The sequence below is a fragment of the Haplochromis burtoni genome, unplaced genomic scaffold (genome assembly GCF_018398535.1).
Source record: "Haplochromis burtoni strain Fernald_Lab_line unplaced genomic scaffold, NCSU_Asbu1 Contig_305, whole genome shotgun sequence".
NCBI classification, from domain to species: domain Eukaryota; kingdom Metazoa; phylum Chordata; class Actinopteri; order Cichliformes; family Cichlidae; genus Haplochromis; species Haplochromis burtoni.
In genome coordinates, this window is record NW_024582666.1 from 144,770 (window position 1) to 165,215 (window position 20,446).

The window sequence follows — 20,446 nt, forward strand, 5'->3', positions numbered from 1 at the left end:
GCTTCAGACCGACTACAAGAAGAGGCTGTCTGAATACAGCGCAGCTTCGTGTGTGCAGTGAACAACCAAACATACAGCTAGTATGATATTTGCATTAAAATTTAAACGTTCTTAACAGACTGAATTATCAGGAATGTTGTGGCTGCTAGGATATAACCAAGTTATCAGATTACTGCAATGCTATGTAAAATCATCCATGTATTTATCACTTTAGCTGATGAATATGAAACATACTTGTTGAATCTGTAAATAGCACTTTGAAGCATTTAAAAGAAAGATTCAATTAGTTTCTCTTATGGAGCTTTTTTGGTCATCTAACACAATCTTCATCGCCCATGTTGAGCCAATATGACAGCAAGTCATTCTCACCACAGGCAGCTGTCTTGAAATGTCTCTGTTATCAAAATTATCTTTAATTTCAGCAGCCACGTGGACATAAAATCTTTCTTGACTATGAAGTTTCTTCAGCTCCTTCAGTCCTGCATTCTTCATTGTCTACAAACTGCATTCATAACATTTTTCCCAAATTCTGTGCACTAAACAGCATGCAGTATACAGATATGCAATTTCCCATGAGCCAGTGAGAAGCTAAAGTTCAAACAGATTACTTGACACTCCCGCCAAAAGTAAGTTGGTCACAGCATTTATTTCCATTTTCTGACAAGACTCCACACAAAAACAAAGTCGAGGCCAAGCTGAAAAAAGAGAGATCCTTCGGTTTTATTTCATTTCCTTTTTTTTTTGCTGCTGTTTCGCAGTGTAAGGTACAGTGCCTTATTCCAGAATTCCACTGATTTAAGAATGAAACTTGAGAGAAATCTCTTTTTCCGAGGACACAGAAAGATTGTAATTTTTTTTTCAACGGGGGTAGGGCTGGGTGGGGTTGGGAGGTTGTAGGTCGGTCACGGGTGGGAGAATAAGAGGAGGCAGGCGGTGAAAGTGGGTGGAAGTTTACAAGGACGGAGGGTTTGCACGGTGTTCACAAACAGACAGACAAACAGGGACAGATAGACAGGCAGGAGGGGGGTGAGATTGGTGGTGGAGGGCACACGTGTTAAAGGAAAAGATGAAGATGAGATGAACAGGAAGAGGGAGAGAAAGTGTGCTTTGTCATGTCTGAATGAAAACAAGCAGCTCTCAGACTCACTCCGAACTTTAAAAAAAACAAAAAACACGTAAAACTTTTACGAACAACTTTGTTTTGTTTTTTAAAAAAAACAAAAAACACACCCAGCTGTCTATTAGAAAACAACAATAACACAAACAGAAAACAACACTGGGAAGGGAGGATGGACAGGGGAGTCGGAGGAAGTGAACTTTTTTCCACCCTGCTGTGGGCGTGAGTGAGACAGTGGGTTGGTTTTATGGTGACACCGATTCTTTATTGATAGGAAAGGAGGCGAGGAGGAGAAAGAGAGAACGGCAGTGAAAGACTGGCAGTGAGTAAATAGAAATAGAGAGAGAAAAAAAGGCAAGGAAAGTCGCGGTAGGCGAATGGCAGGAAATGGCAGTGATTACTGAGCTGGATCTGGGCAGCTTTTCTCTGGCAGGGAAAATAAATAAATAAATAAATAAATACAAATAAAAATAAAAAACTAAACAAAAATGATGCCACCCACCCGCTCAAATTGCCAGGTCGTAGTCTAGACCGGAGCTGCCGTTTTGTTGTGCTGCTTGGCCCGAGAGATTGCAGTGGAGCAGTCAGATTTTCTGCTTTATTCTCAAGATGTTTTCTTTATTTGGTTCCACACAGCGATGTAATTTGAGTACATGTACGAAGAGTTGCTGTAGCTAACAGTGTAGTAAGCATCGGCACAAACAGTGTTACTGGCAGACTACTGCTGTGTAGGCTTTGGATACAAAAAAGGGGGACAGAGGGACCGAAAGGACAGGGAAGATTTACAAATGCACCCTCTTCCCCATCCTCTCCTCCTCTGTCATTGGTCCTCTTGTCGTCTTGGCATTTTGATTTTTTGTTTCTTTAGGAAATGAAGATGGAGGAACAAAGATGAGGAGTAAACATTTTTTTCTTGTACATTTCGAGTATGCCGAGAGGAGAGATGGATGGAGGCAAGGAAGGAGGAAAGAGAAAGTCAGAGGGAGATAGAGAAGAAGGGATGAATTCAGGGAAAAATGGGACAAGAAGTAAATGATGCTTTGATAATTTAATAGTATGTCTCTTTTTCCACCCAGCCTGCATGGAGACAAAGAGGGAAAGAAGCACAAGAAAGAGAGAAATGTTAGCCGTCAATGGACTGAAGGAAAATATTTTATAGATACACCTCTAGTTTATCAAGTTATATTACTGTTCACAACCCACACTATGCCTCCTCTGTTTCTCCTATAAAATATATCACCACTTTCCAGTTCACTGACACCACCCTACCACTAAACAAGTAAATATATATGGTTGTGTGCGAGCTCACCTCCGGGGTTTCGGCGCAGGATGAGTTTTCGGATCTCATCGTAAACAAAGATGAGGAAACTGTATGGGAACGCACAGAACCACCAACTGGGCCTGTGAGGGAACGAGTGGGAACAAAGGACAGAGTGAGAATATTTGAATGAATAGGGTGTCATGGCAGGACGGGACAAAAGAGACAGTGGTAAGTTTAAGTCCGCTGAGATTCAGGACAAAGAAACTGTTTTCGCAATTCCTTACCTGAAAATATACATTTTATGGACTGAACATCCATAGTTACTATGATGATGTTTTGTTCTGCTGTTTGATGATTCTCTTTATTAATTAAATGCCACTTACTTGAGTGGGTACATCCGTAGTGCCAAGTCCATACCAGGGCAGTAGGACAGGAAAGCAGCCAGAGCCGTTTCCTCAAACAGGCCAAAGATCAAAATCTTATTCCTGAAAGAAAACAAATGCAAAACAAGAGAGGCTATTACAACACTCACATGTATGGATAAAAAAATAAATAAAATGCAAAAACAGATGCGAAGAGCCAAAAAACACACAAGTAGATGAAGAGTCACCAAGCAAAGAAGTATCCCGTTACTCAAAAATCTCGGACATTCGTCAGTGATGCTCTTCAGAAAACAGAACACTACACTGTCTGTTTTCTGAACAGTTGGCAGCCCTTTTTTTGCTGGCATCAACCTACTTCTGAATCAAAGAAAAAGCTTCAAAGGCAACTCCCTGCAGGCCGACAGTTATAGTAACATTATATTAGTTTGTGTGCCTGACCTACAAATGCTGCCTGCAGAACACAGCATCATGGGCAGAGGACACACAGCGTAAGACCAAACAAGATGGACGGAAGAAAAAGAGCAACATATGTGACAGCGCACATGGGTAAATGTGGTTATCTAGTGACACCTAGTGGATGATATGGGGAAATAAATACAAAAACCAAACCAAATCTTATTGATGAATCATGGTCGTGATCCATTCATCCATTCTCTCATGTTCAGCATCAATTTTCTGTTTTTCCAAAACAACAACCAAAAAGCAATCAAACAAGAAACTGATGCCTTTTCTTTAGATACGAGACCTGTATACTTCTGAAAGTACTCAGATTGTTGTGTTCTCCAAGTACTAATACAGCAATGCAGAACTGATCCATCAAAAATAAGTACTATGCCTAGATATATTTACTTTGTAGACACTATATTGTAATGGTGTCTATTGAGCTACAGTTTTCCTACATGTTTCCCTTTAAAATAAACCTAAAATTGGTTCAGCATGGCTGCCTTTGCAATAGATGTCTGCCGTCACTGTGTTTTGTCATTTCATTCATACAAACTGACTGTAAGAAGAAGGTAAAATTGCATACCTTACAAAATTCAACACACAATCAAAAAGTTCACTATTAATATCTAATGTGGTTTATCAGAATTGCTTAGGTTTTTAAAGCCTGAGATCAATTAGATTATTTTTGCCCACCATTTTTAAAAGGAATTCTTTTTATCGTACGCTCTCTTCAATAACCTGTACTTACCTCATGCCCTGCTGGAACACAGAGTTACGCCTGGTCTTGCAGATGATCACATCTGCCCACTGCACCACCACAATACTGACAAAGAAGGCTGTGTGGCAAGTAAACTCCACAATCTTACGTTGTTCATAGGTCTGCACAGGAAATGAGAAAGAGAATATCTCCTGTCTGCTTTCTACAATAGATTTGTTTATAAATAGCTTTTATTACATCAGTATTAAATTAAGACTTACATTAATCATTCAAAGATTATGGCACAAAAACAAAAGGTTTGTTTGAATGTCACAAATTCACCAAGTCACTCAGTGGCTCCACTACATAAGTGAACATATCTGAAACAAGAGACACTGACATTATAACATTTCACTCATACCCATTGCTGTCCATAGCTGTCCTCCAGGTCATTGTTGGACCGATCGTCCCAGTTGAGTCGAATGCCGACAAGCAGAGATGGCAGAAAACCATTTTCAGCCATGATGACAAAATAGGCAAAGAAGCCCCCAAGAGCCTGGATCATACCTACAGAGACAAACAGAGAGTCCCTTAATCAAATGATACATTTTATTTGACACAGTAAAATCCTGTAGACTCGACATGGTCATTAAAGACTGATTTTCCATCTGTCGTTTTAGACAGTTGGAAAAGAACAGTGACATTTAAATTAAATGAGAGTGCTGTAGAGTGCAAACCATTTCCATGTAGCTGCCTGAACACTGTTTACAGTAAATGCCACAAACTGTAAAGAATAAATGTACCTACCAATCTGTCCATAGGCAATACTGATGAGTCTCTCATTGACCAGTTTGTCCCTCAGTGGGTTCCTGGGCTGTCGCTTCATGATGTCGCTCTCTGCTGCTTCATAAGCAAGAGAGATGGCTGGTACCTGGAAGAGGGGAAAGGAAAAAGAGACACTTCTGTCTTATTTGAGATACTCATTGGTAACTTCACTTATATATTCTTGATGTGTGTTTTTATAACGTTTATGAAAAAGAAGAAGATGGCGCAGGTGAGGTCGGCTGCCGTCACGACTGCTCCGACCACTTTTTCTTCCAGTTAATACTTGCACAGCTGCTGTTATTGTGTATATATTTATTTATATTTCTTCATACATTCTTATATAGTTCTATATTGTGTATTGTGTTGTACAGTTATTTTATTTTCAACTTTAATTTATATATTTTATCTTATTCTCCCAGTTAAATTTACCCTTCATTCTAATTTGTGTTGTACAGTTATTTCATTTTTAACCTTAATTTATATTTTATTCCTTCCTAGTTAAATTTACCATTTTTAATTTTTCATATTTATTTCCTATCTTATTCATAGCCTTTTCCTTTTTTGTTTTCTTTAGGTCACGAGCAGTTGTCCAAGCATTTCGCTACATATCGTACTGTGTATGACTGTGTACGTGACAAATAAAATTTGAATTTGAATTTTGAAAATTTGGTCTTTCTGTATCTAGGGTTTGGTATTAATACATTCTGTTCTTTGAGAGGGTGGAAAATGTGAGAGCTGCTTCTTATAAATAGTGGTTCAACACTGCCACCTAGTGTTCTCTAAAGGTCCCATTTAAAATGACCTTGAATTCCACCTCTGTTCCATGTTTAATATTTTACTCTTCACAGCGATGCTGATCATAAGGGACCACACTGAATAGCTGTTCTCGTGGCTGCTATAATAAATAAAAGGCATTAATCAGGTATGCATCTGACATGAGCGCATGCAGTTAACAGCTTCAAGTGTCCAGCATGGTTTTACTGGTTTACTGTGTGTACGTTAAAATGTTTTGAGTAATGAATGCACTGAGACAATCTGTTCAGAAAGGTTATTTCACACAGTGCTTTCTTATTTTTATAGCCTGAACAGCACGTCTCGTCTTTGAGTCTTTGTCCTGAGCTTTTTTCTCACCATGTCAGTTCCCAGGTCGATGCAGAGGATTGTGATGGTACCCAGAGGCAGGGGGATGTTGACCAAGATGAAAAAGAGGAAGGGGGTGATTTCTGGGATGTTGCTGGTCAGAGTGTACGCAATAGATTTCTTCAGGTTGTCAAAGATCAGACGTCCTGGAAAGACAAAGGTGGTGTATAAATACAACAAACAAAATGCCACATGCTCGAACAAAACTTGAGTGAACTGTGCTTTGCCCATCCAAGTAGTTGTTGAACTTCTTTTCATGAAAATCACTACAGTCCTTTAACCATTACACTGGTCCTTGAGGAGCTGCAGTTGTCTCGTGCAGGGCCGGTGGTGACAATCAGAAATAAAAAGTGACTAGAAGATGTTGAAACAGGAAGCAAAGTTTTCTCCAAAATCTCTCACTTTTAAAGCTGGTGCAACATCGGCCTCTCTCCTGTGTTGATATAAAACTGAAATTGCAGTAAAGACAAAACTGTTTGTACACTTGTGTCTCCAATATGAATCTCAGTCCACTAGTCCTGCTGTGAGCATCAAATATTGAGAGGTGCACAACAGGCAGAAATGATGACTGCGTGTGCTAGCAGTTGTGGCGTCACTTTTGCTGAGTTCCTGTTGCAAACATAACAACCGCGAACAAATAGGATACTTTTTTAAAACTCAGCTGAACCTTTTCCTACACCTTTTATGTCTGTTTTGTCATTTGTAGCCCAGATTCCTCGCCACACTCCACCTTTCCACCTTTTGTTTGTCCCTCACCTTCTTCCACTCCAGTGACGATGGAGGCAAAGTTGTCATCTAACAGGATCATATCTGCAGCTTGTTTGGATACGTCTGAGCCAGAGATTCCCATGGCAACACCAATGTCAGCCTTCTTCAGGGCAGGAGAGTCATTCACACCATCACCGGTCACAGCCACGATAGCACCCTGACAGAGGAAGAGGCCACATAAACTCACTTTACAGCCCCAGAGATAAAAACTAATTACACTTTTGTTTATCTCTGTTCACCTGTAAATCAGTGGCAGTGCAGTAACCGTACCTGTCTCTGGCAACCTTCAACAATGATGAGCTTCTGCTGTGGGGAGGTTCTGGCAAAGACAATCTCTGTGTGATTCCTCAAAATGTCATCCATCTGGTCCTGTGTGAGGTCTTTTAGATCCGTACCATGGATCACACAGGCCTTTGCATCCCTGCATTCCAAAAAGAAAGAAACATAATTATAAATACATATTTATATGTATATTTTTTCTTTTCTTCAGTATTATGTATTATGGCTCAAAACAGCTTTAACAGTGATGAAGCAGCCACAGGAGTAAATGTTACCTGGGGTTCACTTGGCTGACAGGAATGTTGAGGCGTGCAGCAATGTCTTCCACTGTCTCGTTTCCCTCAGAGATGATACCCACACCCTTAGCAATGGCCTTGGCTGTGATTGGATGGTCACCAGTCACCATAATAACCTAAAGGAAGAAAAGAAGAAATAAGATTAGAAGATCATAAACAGAAGACACATATTTTTAGAGAATGAGAGACAAATAACAGACTGTCAGAACAGAAAGGTGTCCACCTTGATGCCAGCTGAGCGGCATTTGCCCACAGCATCAGGCACGGCAGCGCGGGGAGGGTCAATCATGGACATGAGGCCAACGAAGCAAAGGTTGTCAGTTTGGAAGTTGACGTCATCGGTGTCGAAGGCAAAACCTTTTGGGTACTTGTCCTCAGGCAGAAACAGGTGGCAGAACCCTGAAGGAAGAGGGATGGTAAAATTCTCACACAATTAATTTATTTTATTTAGTACAGTTTGAGCACAGAGAGCAAGAAAAGTCAAAATTGTATTTCACTAATTGTTTTCCATGGCATTTGAAATAATTAGTTTTCCGATCATCCTTACCCAGCACTCTCTCTCCCAGCCCTCCCAATTCCAGATAGGCATTCTGGAAAGCCTCCTTCATCTCATCGTCCATCGGCTGCTCCTTGCCCTGCACCATGATGGTGGAGCAGCGGTCAAGGATCCTCTCTGGGGCTCCCTTCATCACCAGCAGGTAATGATTGTCATTTTCCTCCTCAGTTTCATGAATTGAGAGCTGATTGGAATGGATTGAACTATTAGTATGAATGAATATTTGGTATGCAGTTCTTTGTTGTTTAAGCCGGTTTACTACAAATTGCCTGATTCAGCTCATGTTGAAATGAACTGGAAATGTGTGTAATTGCTTATTATATTTTCTTTCTGCACAAACAAGTACTTGGTACTCACCTGGTACTTGTTAGTGGAGTTGAACGGGATCTCTGCAACTTTCTTATTCTTGTCCCTCATGGCCTTGACGGCGCCACAGGACAGTTCGATACACTTCAGTAGAGCTGACTCTGAGGCGTCACCGGCTACGTCTCGTTTCAGAATCGGCAAAGATTCCTGACCTGCTTTGAACACAGCGCGGTTGCACAGGGCAGCAATACGAGCCAGAGACACCCATGTTGTTGAGCTCTTGTCGAAGGAGGAGCCTACAAGAAGCAAAAAGGAAGTCATTGAACCTCATCCAAGCATCCAGCTGCTGATACAGCGAAGGGTTACGGTTAAATCTTGCCATTTTATCTTGAGCTTTACTTCAGTGCTTTGTTTCCATACATTATGTGGCATGTAAATAGACATTACTTAGAACAGAATGTAGTTCCAGTCTCACATTTTGCTTTTAGCAATGAAACAGCTAATCTGTTTGTTGCACTTTTTCAAAGCACAAAAACAAGATTAAAAACTACTGAATACAAGGTGTGATTAAAATGTTCAGACACGTCCAAGTTCAGGTTCACCATTTTAAGAGTTTCTAAGATTCAGTTTGAACTGCAGATGGTGCTCAATCAGCTTACAAAACGGTAGTACAAGCATGGCAGGAGCACTGGAGGCAGTGTATCTGCACACGGTGACTGGTTTGCTATATTTAAGGGAAGCTTTTTTGTTCGTACCCTTTAAAATCCACACATTTCACAATCCTGTTTATTCGCACTTTACTTAATATATACTGCATGGAGGCACACATTTAATGCTTACTAAATAAAAAGAGAACAAAATCTCACCAGACTGATCCTCAGTCGTGTCAGCTTCATGAATCTGATTGTCAAACCACATGTGGGCCACGGTCATCCTGTTCTGGGTCAGGGTGCCTGTCTTATCAGAGCAGATGGTGGAGGTGGAGCCCAGAGTTTCCACAGCCTCCAAGTTCTTTACCAGACAGTTCTTGCGAGCCATTCGCTTGGCAGTCAGTGTCAGGCACACCTGGAGGAGAGTGATGAAGCAGGAGATAAAAACAAGGAGGAAATGGGAGTGGCAGAGGAAAGGCATCAAAGGCAAAGAGAGAGGGAGAGAAAGAAAGAAAACAAGTGGAAAAGAGTTGTTGATGATCGTCACAAACAAATGGATAAAATCAATGGGAGAGAGAGAGAAAAATACAATTAGTATCTATGTTGTAAACTAAAAGAACAGATGAGCATCTCCAGACACTTAACTAATTTCTGCCAACAACCTGAAACACATAACCCCAACTAGGAACTTACAACCACCCAGATGCCTGGAAACGTTCATTCTGCTCACCAACACTCTATACATAACAATGCAGTAAGAACAGAAAAGTCCTTTCAGGATATAAAAACACAGCCCAACAAGCAGTGCAGAGAGAACATGAAGCATGAAAGAGCGATGCTGTGAAGCAGAGCAGCAGTGCATTATGGTACCATGCCAAGTATGGCAAGACCAGTGGGTCAAACTAGCCAAGGCCAAGCACAGGAGGCCTAAATTCAGTTCATGGTGCTGAGAAACATTTGCCTAATGTCATTACATTAGCTAGTCCTTGTCATTGCAGACAGCACCGCCACTGGCCTGGAAAAGAGAGAGACACACGAAAAGGAAGATGGAGAGAGAGACACACAAACGCATATGGGACTGCCTTTAATAGAAAGAGAGAGGAAGTGGGAGATGAAAGGACAAATACACAGAGGCGACACAACATTTCACCACAGAAACAAACTGAGAATGTTAAAGCACGAAATATAACAATCACAATATCAAACCACACAGAGAGCACACAAGCAAACAGACATGATCAAACCACACACAACACAACACCAGCCAAAAACCACAGAAACAACACAAAATAAAACAGAAACTAATGTAAATAACACACATTCAGACGTGGGTTAAACCGCTAACAGCCCAAGGAGTGTGATTGGTGACACCTTTAGTCTGTTACCTTCTCTCTGTGAGAAAATCGATATTAGAGTGACTTACTAACACACTAAAATTGAGAAATGTTACTATTTTTAATACCAGTGAGTGTTGGAATAAAATTTTTGAAAAAACAGCTTTCATGATACAAAAAGTTTTCAAAGCTTCATCTAATTTCTTTGTATTTCATATTATGTGAAGCTACAGTTTGACCCAAGTCTGGACAAATCAATGTCAGACACACACATCTACTACCAATCCTAACATTTCAGCCTTATTGACAAATTTAAAAAAACAAAACAAAACAAAACAAAAAACCTGAACCACACCTAAGGATCTTGGACACACACAGACACTCCATATTGCACCATCCACTAGTTTCACATCTCTCTGCCAACTCACAGTGACTGTGGCCAGCAGTCCCTCGGGCACATTAGCCACAATGATACCAATGAGGAAGATTACAGCCTCCAGCCAGGAGTAACCCAGGATGATGGAGAGGATGAAGAAGGTCACGCCAAGGAAAACAGCCACGCCTGTGATGATGTGGATGAAGTGCTCAATCTCCTTGGCAATGGGTGTCTGAGGATAAAAAAAGAAGATGTTTAATTGACTGCAAAGACATTTAATTTCTGATAAGGAGACACAACTAAGACAATATATAGGCTTTAAATAATATTACAAGAGTTTTAGTGAATGAGTGTATAGTTACACGGTTTTAGTTTCTTGCTGTAATGGATGTGAGCAGTTATTATATATAATATATTTACCTTCCCAGTCTCCAGACCTGAGGTGAGGGTGGCAATGCGTCCCATCACTGTGCGATCACCAGTACACACAACAATACCACGTGCAGTTCCTGGAAAAACAGAGGGAACGGTTTTAGAATATATGCACTTCAACACTGGCTGCAGGGGAAAAAATAGAGAACGAAAAAATAAATAAATAGAGTGTGTTAATATAGATGAACAAGCGTACAGAGCGATGATGATTGGAGACGTAGTGAAGAATGTAACGTGTCCACCAGAGGGCACCACATCTTACTATTTTCCAATTAATACACTGTGAGATTCATAATGCGTTTTGCTGCAATGCTGATAATACAATGGCTACAACAGCATCCATTAGAAAGGAACTGGTACAAGGTTAAATAGGATCACATTTCTAGATCTACTTTTGATGACCAGAGAAGTCACTCATTCCACATCTAACTCACTGTCACTGTGGGGAAATGAAGAAATGCAATGAAATCCTGGGTCATATCTTGTTAAAATAACACAACACAACCCCCGCCAAAACCAACAACAGGTACAATATTATGTATGTTTCTGTTATCAAACTGTTCTCCCACTAGGAGCTCAGTCTGAGTGGAATTTTTTTTCTCCTCCTCTTACCTCATGTTATGTATTTTCGTTGTTTTTTTCCTATCAGCCTACCTTTCTGACATGTCTCCCCAATGTGATGTTTGTGTAAAGTTGGTCATACGTTCCTTTGTAAGTGCGCATGCGCCATTAGCGTGCTGCCTGCTGTAACCCTAATTTCCTTTGGGATTAATAAAGTATTCTGATTCTGATGTACATTATCATATTAGAATAAAGGTGTATTTGACTGTTGGAAATGGTGATGATGATAATGGTGATAAACGTACCCTCAACACAGTTGGTAGAGAAGAAGGCAATGTTTCGGGTTTCCAGGGGGTTGTCATGGGTACAGTCAGGTGACCTGGTCTGGGGCTCTGATTCACCAGTCAGGGATGAGTTGTCCACCTGGACAGAGCAGGATTGACAAAAAAAAAAAAAAAAAAAAAAAAACAAAAAAAAAAAAAAAAAAAAAAGAGAAACTTGTTGAGGGCTACATACAAATCCAGAGAGAGAGATACAGACACAGATTTTCCAGCAGAATCCACACAGGACGCGTTTCACTCGCCACAAATATTTATGTTGCTGATGGTTTGCTCTTAGTGGACATTCCAGAGTCCAGTTGCCTAGGTAACCCTCTAATGCACTTACCACCATGTCAATAAACAGTGTATTGCACTGTTAATGGTGGTACTCTAATTGGTTTCCTTAATTTTGAGAAAAGTTTCACTTGGGACCCACTTATGCTTTTCAGTGATTATTTTTCTTGCTATTGCTTGAAGTTGCCGAATGCCATTGACTTTCTGAGGTCTCCTTTATCCACACTGTTGTGAATCGCTTGCCCTGTGGATCTGTCTCTAGATCCTTGATTTCTACTATCTTTGAATGTCTGTCATCGTGAATCTGTCTGTGCCTGTAGCTCACCTTGCAGCCATGTGAGGAGATGATGCGGAGGTCGGCAGGGATCCGGTCTCCTCCTTTCACCTCCACCAGATCTCCTGCAACCACCTGCTCAGCGTTGATCTGCATCTTTTCTCCCTCGCGAATCACCAAGGCTTGCTGGATCGCAGAGTGACAAAGAAAGACGTAAACATGCTATTTGGAGGATCACTTCATATAATACGTAACCACAGAACTCGACAAGCGATACACTCATTAATTTTCAGCACCCTTTGGTCTTTGAATTCTAAATGTTTAGTCACTCCACAAACTGCAGCATAATTTATTTCAAACCTCCTTCAAGCAAATTCATTTGGAAAACTGGATTTAATCAAGCAATACATTTTGTGAAAATCCCCTTCTGGCACAACAATCACCACAAAAACATCCCGGCATGATCCTGACGATGACTAGGAAGTCTCTGGTACCTGAGGGACCATGTTCTTAAATGATTCCATGATCTTGGAGCTCTTAGCTTCCTGGAAGTAAGAGAAGCAGCCGGTGATGATGACAACAGCTGACAGCACGATACCCAGATACAACTGTAGAGAAAGACAGAAAGGGGAAAAAAGGTGTCAGACTGTCATATTTATAAAGAAAATAACCAAAAGACTCAACTTTTATCTAAAACTTGATCACATGAGAGGAAAGGAAGGGGAAAAAAAGACAGACTAGCAGAGATACAAAGTCAGACGCTAACTTTGTGTCAATAAATGCTGGACTTCAGAGGCATGTAAGAGATAAAGACCAAAGCTTTTTCAGGAACTCAAGGCTTCTGTAAAGTTTGAAATCTAGAAATAACATAAATCATCTTTCATTTAAGTCTCGTATCCTGGAGCTGACAGCAGCACGTGGTTTGATTTGGACTCAATGAACTGAACGCTGTCCATCTGTTTGCAATGTACTTTATTAGTGGTTTTATGACTATGTTGGTTTGCTGTCATATGTTTTACCATCTTAAGCTCTAAATCTGAATCTTGTCTTTCATATCTTGCGTTCAGCATCTGACAGTGTGTGAAAATACAGTTTGTTGACACACTCTTGGCCACTCGTAACTCATGACTCAAAACTGGTGATGTTTCACCCCGAGACCTCCCTGTGCTCTGAACAAAGCATGTTGTCCTTTAATGCTGTGTGTGTCAGAGTCATTTAGCCTCAGTCCTTTGCTCTACTCAGTGCTCTGACCTGGCATGAAACAGTGCTGACCTGTAAATGCCCTACTCTTACCCTGCAATTACCAATGCCAGGAGGCATATGCTCCCTGTGGCGAGTCCAGAGTGGATACAGACAAGACGGTGTCTGTCACTCCAGAGATGGGTCAGCTGACATGGTTTCTACAAACAGCTGACACATATTTTATCATAGGGATGAGATGCAGCCTCATCCCTAAAGAGTAGTGAGTCAGCAAAGTGCTTTGTAAAGTGATATGCTACAGGACAGAGCACACACGCACTACAAACAATGTGTTCATCCTTATTTTGTGTATAGCTTCTCATAGGTGCTGATGTTTGTATTTTAAGCAACAAACCCTGCCTACTTAAAATGAATGAGGATTAATAATCTATTCTATCATCTATCCACCCATCCTGACAAACCACTTACATTATCCCCAGCAGGTTCATCCTCTGTGGCAGCCTGGATGGCATAGGCCAGGAAGCAGAGGATGGCACCAATCCACAGCAAGATGGAGAAGCCACCGAACAGCTGACGACAGAACTTCACCCATTCTGGGGTGGTAGGGGGTGGAGTCAAAGCATTGGGGCCATCCCTGGCCAGATACTCTGCAGCCCTGGCATTGGTCAAACCCTAGAAATTATAAAAGCAATGGACAGAAAACGATGGAATGATGCGATGTGAGTGGAAGAAAAATAGAATAGAGGTGAAAAAACAGGAAAGGAAAAAAAGGTAGTATAGTAGGTATGGCCTACTTATGTATAACATCCATTTGCACTTCAAAAAGTCTTCATAAGCGGTGCAACATACACCAACTTGTACGCCAGACAGAAATATCAAAAAGTGCAAAAGTGTAATTTTGATTTGAAATAAAGTACTTACTTGAACGATATCGGTGTTGTACTTCCGGCAAACCTCCTCAACAGACATTTTGTGTTCAGTCTACAAAGAATAAAGATTTATCATGAAATCAATCAAAACCTCAGTCACAATGTATTTATTTATTTTGATAACACTACAAATTAACTTCAAGAAGCAAATAAAAGCAAATCACCACTTACACGAAGCAGTCACTGAGTTTTAAATATTGGAGATTTCTGGTTGCCAGCATAAAATTTCATCAATGTTTTCGGTATTTTACAAATGTTTCAAATAATTGTAAATAATAATAGAGACTGATAACATTTATTTATGATTTTATTATCTGAACATCTGATGCAGTTTTGTATCACTGGGATTTCCTGTGGGTTTGGCTTCCTACCTCACACAGAAGAATATCCTTCCACAGGAGGATTAAATTGCTCTGGCATGTTATGTCAAACCACCATGTAACATTACTATGCACCAGCTGCTACGGAACACCTCATCTCTGCCATCTCCTTTTTAACCAGGGAGATTAGATTACAGTTGGATCACAGCTCTTTGAATGCTGGACACAGGCCAGGAAGCTTAACAAACTTCTCAGTACTCAGCTGGGATTTCAAGGTTTTTGTTTACTCTGTCTATGAAGAAGCCTACTCATACTTTGTATGTGTCTTTCTGCATTTTCATTTCTCAAACCTCAGTAAGAGTTCCATTTTATACATCAGCACCTGGCCAAAACCTGCAGGCAAAAGCAGTGGGCTAAGATGAAGTGTTTTTAAAAAGTGTACATACTATGGGAACTTCCTTCTTCAGGTCATCGAGATCCTTGCCTCCCTTCTTCTTGGGCGACTCCTTCTCATCCTTGTCCTGCGTGGTAGCCACGCGGTAGCTGTCCGACCGTCCATACTGTAACGCAGAAAGAAAACATGTATATCATTGTTTAATTTATCAATGCAGCACAGGAATCTTTAAATACAACAAACAACTTCACAACAAAAAAAAATCCAAATAACAACACTGCTTTATTGAGCCATCAAGGGAGAAAGAAAAAGATTTGACTGCCAGAGTTGTAGCTGTTATAATCTATAGTTTTTACCAGTAATCACAAAATAACACAACAATGACTACAGAGAACTGTTTGGCTGGACCATAAACTTGTTAATAAACTTTGTGGCTTGTGTGATTCCGTCTCTACCTCTTCCATATTAAGCCCCAGACAAAACATTAAGGTTGAGATCTAAACTTGGCTATAATCCCCTGGTGTGTCAAGACTTCCTGATTAAATCTGGCATCATTAGAGAACAGGCTTGAATCAAGAGCTCCTCTTAAACTGCTGTTTACACGAGTCTCTATTTAGGCTTCTGCTGTTTAAACTGTTGTTGTGGCTGAGAGGAGGATCAAGGGAAATTAATATGTCATAAGACAGAAACAACTAAATCTGAAGCAGTTTCCTAATGTGCAAATTATTGCACATAATGTGTGTATGCTACATTTATTTAGATGAATGCACCAGCAAGGTCTCACAATTTTTTTTCATTGTGCATTCATTTTCTAAATTATGTCGTTCTATTATAAACAATGTCATCCATCTTATTTGTCAGAAATCTATGGATTTTCTTGTTAGATCTAATTACTCCTTTGTCTTTTGCACACAGTCCTACATGTAAATTTGTCCATATTGAAAAAGAAATAAAATAATCTGCAATACAAAGATAACAGAGTTGACTATTTTTGCCAGTGGTACATTCCTAGCCAGTCACTATTTATGCTGTGCTTACTTGCCAAATGAAACACATCACCAGAGAACATCAGTGTATGTCTCACTGGTAAACTGAGGCTAAGCTTACAGTAGAAGCTGTGACACTAGATTTACAACACTTGATTTGCATGACACGTTCATGATTTACAAGTTATGATTTACAAAGCCACGCCACGTGATTTACATTTCAAGCACAGTGATATATAAATGCTTTACTGTAAAAGTAAAGAGACCAAATAGCAAAAAAACAATATTTCCCACTGTTTTTAAACATAATTAGATAAAGTGTGCTGTATGAAAAGACAGGTGCTTTTTTCCATTTTTATTTTCTCGCTTGATCCTCTGCTGTAATAGTCAAGGCAGTCTTTACATATACTTTATACATGCAAACTTATTTCTCAGAGACAAAATTATAAGTGACTTATTCAGGTCTGCTGCTGTGCTGCTTCTTTCACTGGCAGAGGTTAATCAAAAGTTAATCACTTAACTTTTATGTGTTATTAGGGTGACATTGATACAACCTAATGCTTAGTATCATTAGGAACAAATGTGAGAGGTACACTGAGGCAATTTATGACATATTGATTTGGTTCATGAAGCTGGGTCAATAAAGTGATGCATTTATAAAAACATGGAAAGGAAATCTCTTTCCCTGATTGTGAACATTGAACAGTCTAATCAGATCGATGAAGTTTAAATCTAAATTTAAAATATAGTTTGGGTATAAAGTCAGTCCACATTTCCTGAAAGGGTTTTGACCCTGAAAAACGTGTGACTATTTTGTGTGCAACACTACACAGATGTTTGCTACCATCCAAATGTGACAATGTACTCTGTGAACAGCCACACACTGGCAATCAGATTCTGTTTAACCTTGCATGATAAGATGAGAGAAGTGACTTATTTTGGGAAAGCTCTCATGTGGATTAGTCTGGGCCGAGAGGTTTCACACTGATTTGATGGTTGCTTCATACTGTTTACCATCTGTTTTTTCCTAACTGCAATGAAAGCTGATAGGGTGATGGCTTGTTGACAGCCAATGACATTTTGCTTTGCACATCTGCCTATGTGCAGTCTTAGAGTTTGTGCATATGCCAAATAGTTCCATGTCAAAATTGCATCAGCATCTTTTACTGTGGAGAAAACCCTGTCTAAATGCTACTTTACACAACAAAGTGATGTATTAGGATAGGTGCTACAATATAACTTGCAAATAGCTCTTATCCAGCCTAGCAGTACTCCTGTTCAATGTGGTGCAACAGACAAAAAGTTATGGCTGGACGTTTGGTTCTATTCTCTCTTTACGTTCATTTGGAATGAATGACTTCTGTTGGTTTAAAACAATAAAACTTATTGACTACCTCACATATTAACTTGTGTGTTTATAATTCAAATGTGTTAGTGACTGCACATCATGATACTGGCAAATAAACAACTGTTTAGCCACTCTATAGAGACAATGCATCACTGCTGACCTTTTTATTGCGTGACAGGCAATGAATTACTCTAAAAAAATAACAGGAAGTAATATTAAAACTGGCCATTTTAAAATGTATATATGTGTGCAGTAGTGATTTAATCAGTGCACATGTTTATTTTCTGCTTAGCTACAAGTTTGTGGTTTCTGTGTGTGCACATAGATTTCTATTTGTCTGTGTGTATGAGAGTATCTATTTTTTTTGCCATCTGTCAGGAGGTGAAGTGTTCCCTGGACACTGATCCAGCAGGCCATCAGATTACGGCTGTTTACTACACTAACAGATTAACCCAGTGAACAACAATAATCCCTTTTCATCACTCTCTCTCTCTTTACTATCTTCCCAATACTACTCTCTCATTCATCCTTACTCATTCGCTTTGTTACAACACTGAAACGTCTGAAGAAAAGAAAACACTGATTTAAAAACTTGCACATATAGAGTCATCAGCTAAAATATATATCATTAAATGGCTCATAAAGTTTGGCACCAAATATACGATTTTAGAAAGCAGAAGTTATACCTCTCAAACAATCTTTGCTGTTGGAGAATCGTGTAAATTTTATAGACTTCTTCGTAAAAATCTTTGCGTGGCACGTCTTTCTTATCAAGTCTCTGGCAAAAATGCAGTGAATATGTTTAAATGTGAGAATTACCACTGACTGAAACAATGAAGGAAAATGATACTGCTATCCTGCATTTTTCTAACTTCCTTTTTTCTATCTTTACTATACATTAAAAATGCCAAATTGTTAATTAAATATCAATAGTGTTAGGCAAAAACTTGTATGTAAGTCTGATTCTTTATCTTGATTATGCTTTTCTTTACTGTGTGGTAAAAAGTCAAGTTTTTCAGTATAATAACAGTCTAAGGACTGCACGAGATTCAGGTTTACAAAAGCACCACTGCCATGATTGTGCTGTCTATCAGAAAAGTATGGTAGCACTGCTAAAATTAAATGGCAGACTCATATCTTTTAAAACGTTTAAATACTGTAGCCTGACTGTTTAACTCTGAGAAACTTCTACACAGAGATTTTGCAACGTTTCTAATATGAATAAGTATGACACACACATCACTAAACTTTTAAAAAATGTTTGTGCTTTGTGCCTCAATATAAATTTAACCAAATGAAGGATTTTCACCAGCTTTCAACAGTGGGTCAGATTACTGTGATGATGGTTATTCATGATCACATAAGATGAAAAGTACGTCAGAAAACGTCACAGTGTACACTGATAAAAAGATTTCTGTGAATAAACACTGCTCTCATATAAAAAACCATCTGTACTACACAGTCGGACAGAAATCAGGCAATCAGTAATGCATCCACACTTTCTGTCTCAGAGTTAAGTCAGTTTGTTCTCCTTCAGTAGGATTCAGAAATCCTGCAGGTGAGCACTGCACTTGCTGCTCTAACGTTGGCCTGTGCATATTCATTCCCAGTCATGTTTTTCCTAACATTTACTCAGCTGGAGGAGACATACTTGATGACTTTTTAAAGATTTTCAAAAGATTCACAAAATGCAAAACAACAACAGACTTATTGAACAGTGTCAAAAGACAACAGAGAACACCTAATTACCAGTCAATGTGACATTTAAAGGTATTCCTGAACCAAACTAGAGCCAGGATAGGTTCTTAAATTTCCAAAAAAGGTGTCAACCTTTTGAGAAAGTATTTTCTATATACTCAAAATTTTAAACAGGAAAACCTGATTTACTTCACATTTCATAAGTCAAAGTGTTGGGATGGATGAAATTGGAGAGAGACAGCAGTGCCACAGTAAGCAACACGAATAGAAAAAAACACCTGGTGCTGGTGCTTTACTGTGACATTTGGGTACCGAGGACATAAGCATATAAACTATAACAACTGGAAACCCTACAAAAGAAACCCTGACATCCAACTGTGAAAATACTGTGAAAAAGGAAGAAAACCACAGAAGACCACACACGAACTCACTGCGTCACATTAGGGTAATTTAGAGCTGGTACAAGTCCTATTATAAGCAATAAGTAGAATATGCACCAAACAACAGTCGATTTCTCTCAGCACCACCTGTCAAACTGATCTAGTTCAATTCTACTTCATATTGATGATTTTATCTTTCTCTGCTAAAATACACACTTCCTAGTCTCTGTCTAGTTACAGGCGGTAAAACCTGAGGAGGTCTGAGCAGCAGATGTTGTAAGCTGAGGTACGGGACAGATTGTACATGCTGAACATTTGTAGTCTGCTCAATCTGTTGGTGTATGGCCCCTGGCTCATGACACCACAGCAAGGAGAGGCGCTGGATAAGCAACTTCTTAATCTGCTGAAATCACTGCTTGCTCAAATCTCGGACAGACAGGGACATTTATGGAGGCATCCTAGTTAAAATAATGTAAGGAGAATTAAAACAAAACAACAACACTAGGATTCTGATACAACAAATCAAAGTCGGCAACCTGGTGGGCAACCATCAAATAAGATATATACAAATCTTCAAATGTCACCAAATGTCTAAACTTTTATTTTTGGGTTACTATGACAACTAACATATAACACTGCCACATCTTTGCAGGACAAATATTTTTTGTTTATTTACTGCCAGTAATTATCAGAATCATTATCAACTAAACTTCAGGCTAGATGTGAAGCAATTTTTACATGATGCAATTAGATTCAAAGTTTATGCAAAGACAAAACTTTAGGCCAGGTGATGTGAACCGAGGCAAATGAATGTATGCTAAACCAGCGGTCTCAAACCTTTTTTGCGCCACGGACCGGTTTATGCCCTACAATATTTT

The 20,446-nt window shown here is 39.5% G+C and overlaps 1 protein-coding gene across 1 annotated transcript in view; it reads right to left on the minus strand.

Annotated features, from left to right (window-relative positions):
• Positions 1-627: 627 nt before the first annotated feature.
• atp1a3a (ATPase Na+/K+ transporting subunit alpha 3a) overlaps positions 628-20,446 on the minus strand; it is a 26,789-nt gene continuing 6,970 nt past the window's right edge. The window contains exons 2-23 of the mRNA XM_005941203.3: positions 15,209-15,322; positions 14,435-14,494; positions 13,982-14,185; positions 12,808-12,921; positions 12,365-12,499; positions 11,731-11,848; positions 10,853-10,941; positions 10,485-10,664; positions 8,939-9,137; positions 8,124-8,368; positions 7,758-7,950; positions 7,434-7,609; positions 7,190-7,326; positions 6,906-7,056; positions 6,624-6,792; positions 5,859-6,013; positions 4,710-4,833; positions 4,324-4,469; positions 3,954-4,084; positions 2,762-2,863; positions 2,427-2,518; positions 628-2,194 (exon numbers count right to left, since the gene is read on the minus strand). Of these exons, the coding sequence (XP_005941265.1) occupies positions 2,166-2,194; positions 2,427-2,518; positions 2,762-2,863; positions 3,954-4,084; positions 4,324-4,469; positions 4,710-4,833; positions 5,859-6,013; positions 6,624-6,792; positions 6,906-7,056; positions 7,190-7,326; positions 7,434-7,609; positions 7,758-7,950; positions 8,124-8,368; positions 8,939-9,137; positions 10,485-10,664; positions 10,853-10,941; positions 11,731-11,848; positions 12,365-12,499; positions 12,808-12,921; positions 13,982-14,185; positions 14,435-14,494; positions 15,209-15,322 (3,063 nt within the window). The 3' untranslated portion in view covers positions 628-2,165. The remainder of the gene's footprint in view (positions 2,195-2,426; positions 2,519-2,761; positions 2,864-3,953; positions 4,085-4,323; positions 4,470-4,709; positions 4,834-5,858; positions 6,014-6,623; positions 6,793-6,905; positions 7,057-7,189; positions 7,327-7,433; positions 7,610-7,757; positions 7,951-8,123; positions 8,369-8,938; positions 9,138-10,484; positions 10,665-10,852; positions 10,942-11,730; positions 11,849-12,364; positions 12,500-12,807; positions 12,922-13,981; positions 14,186-14,434; positions 14,495-15,208; positions 15,323-20,446) is intronic.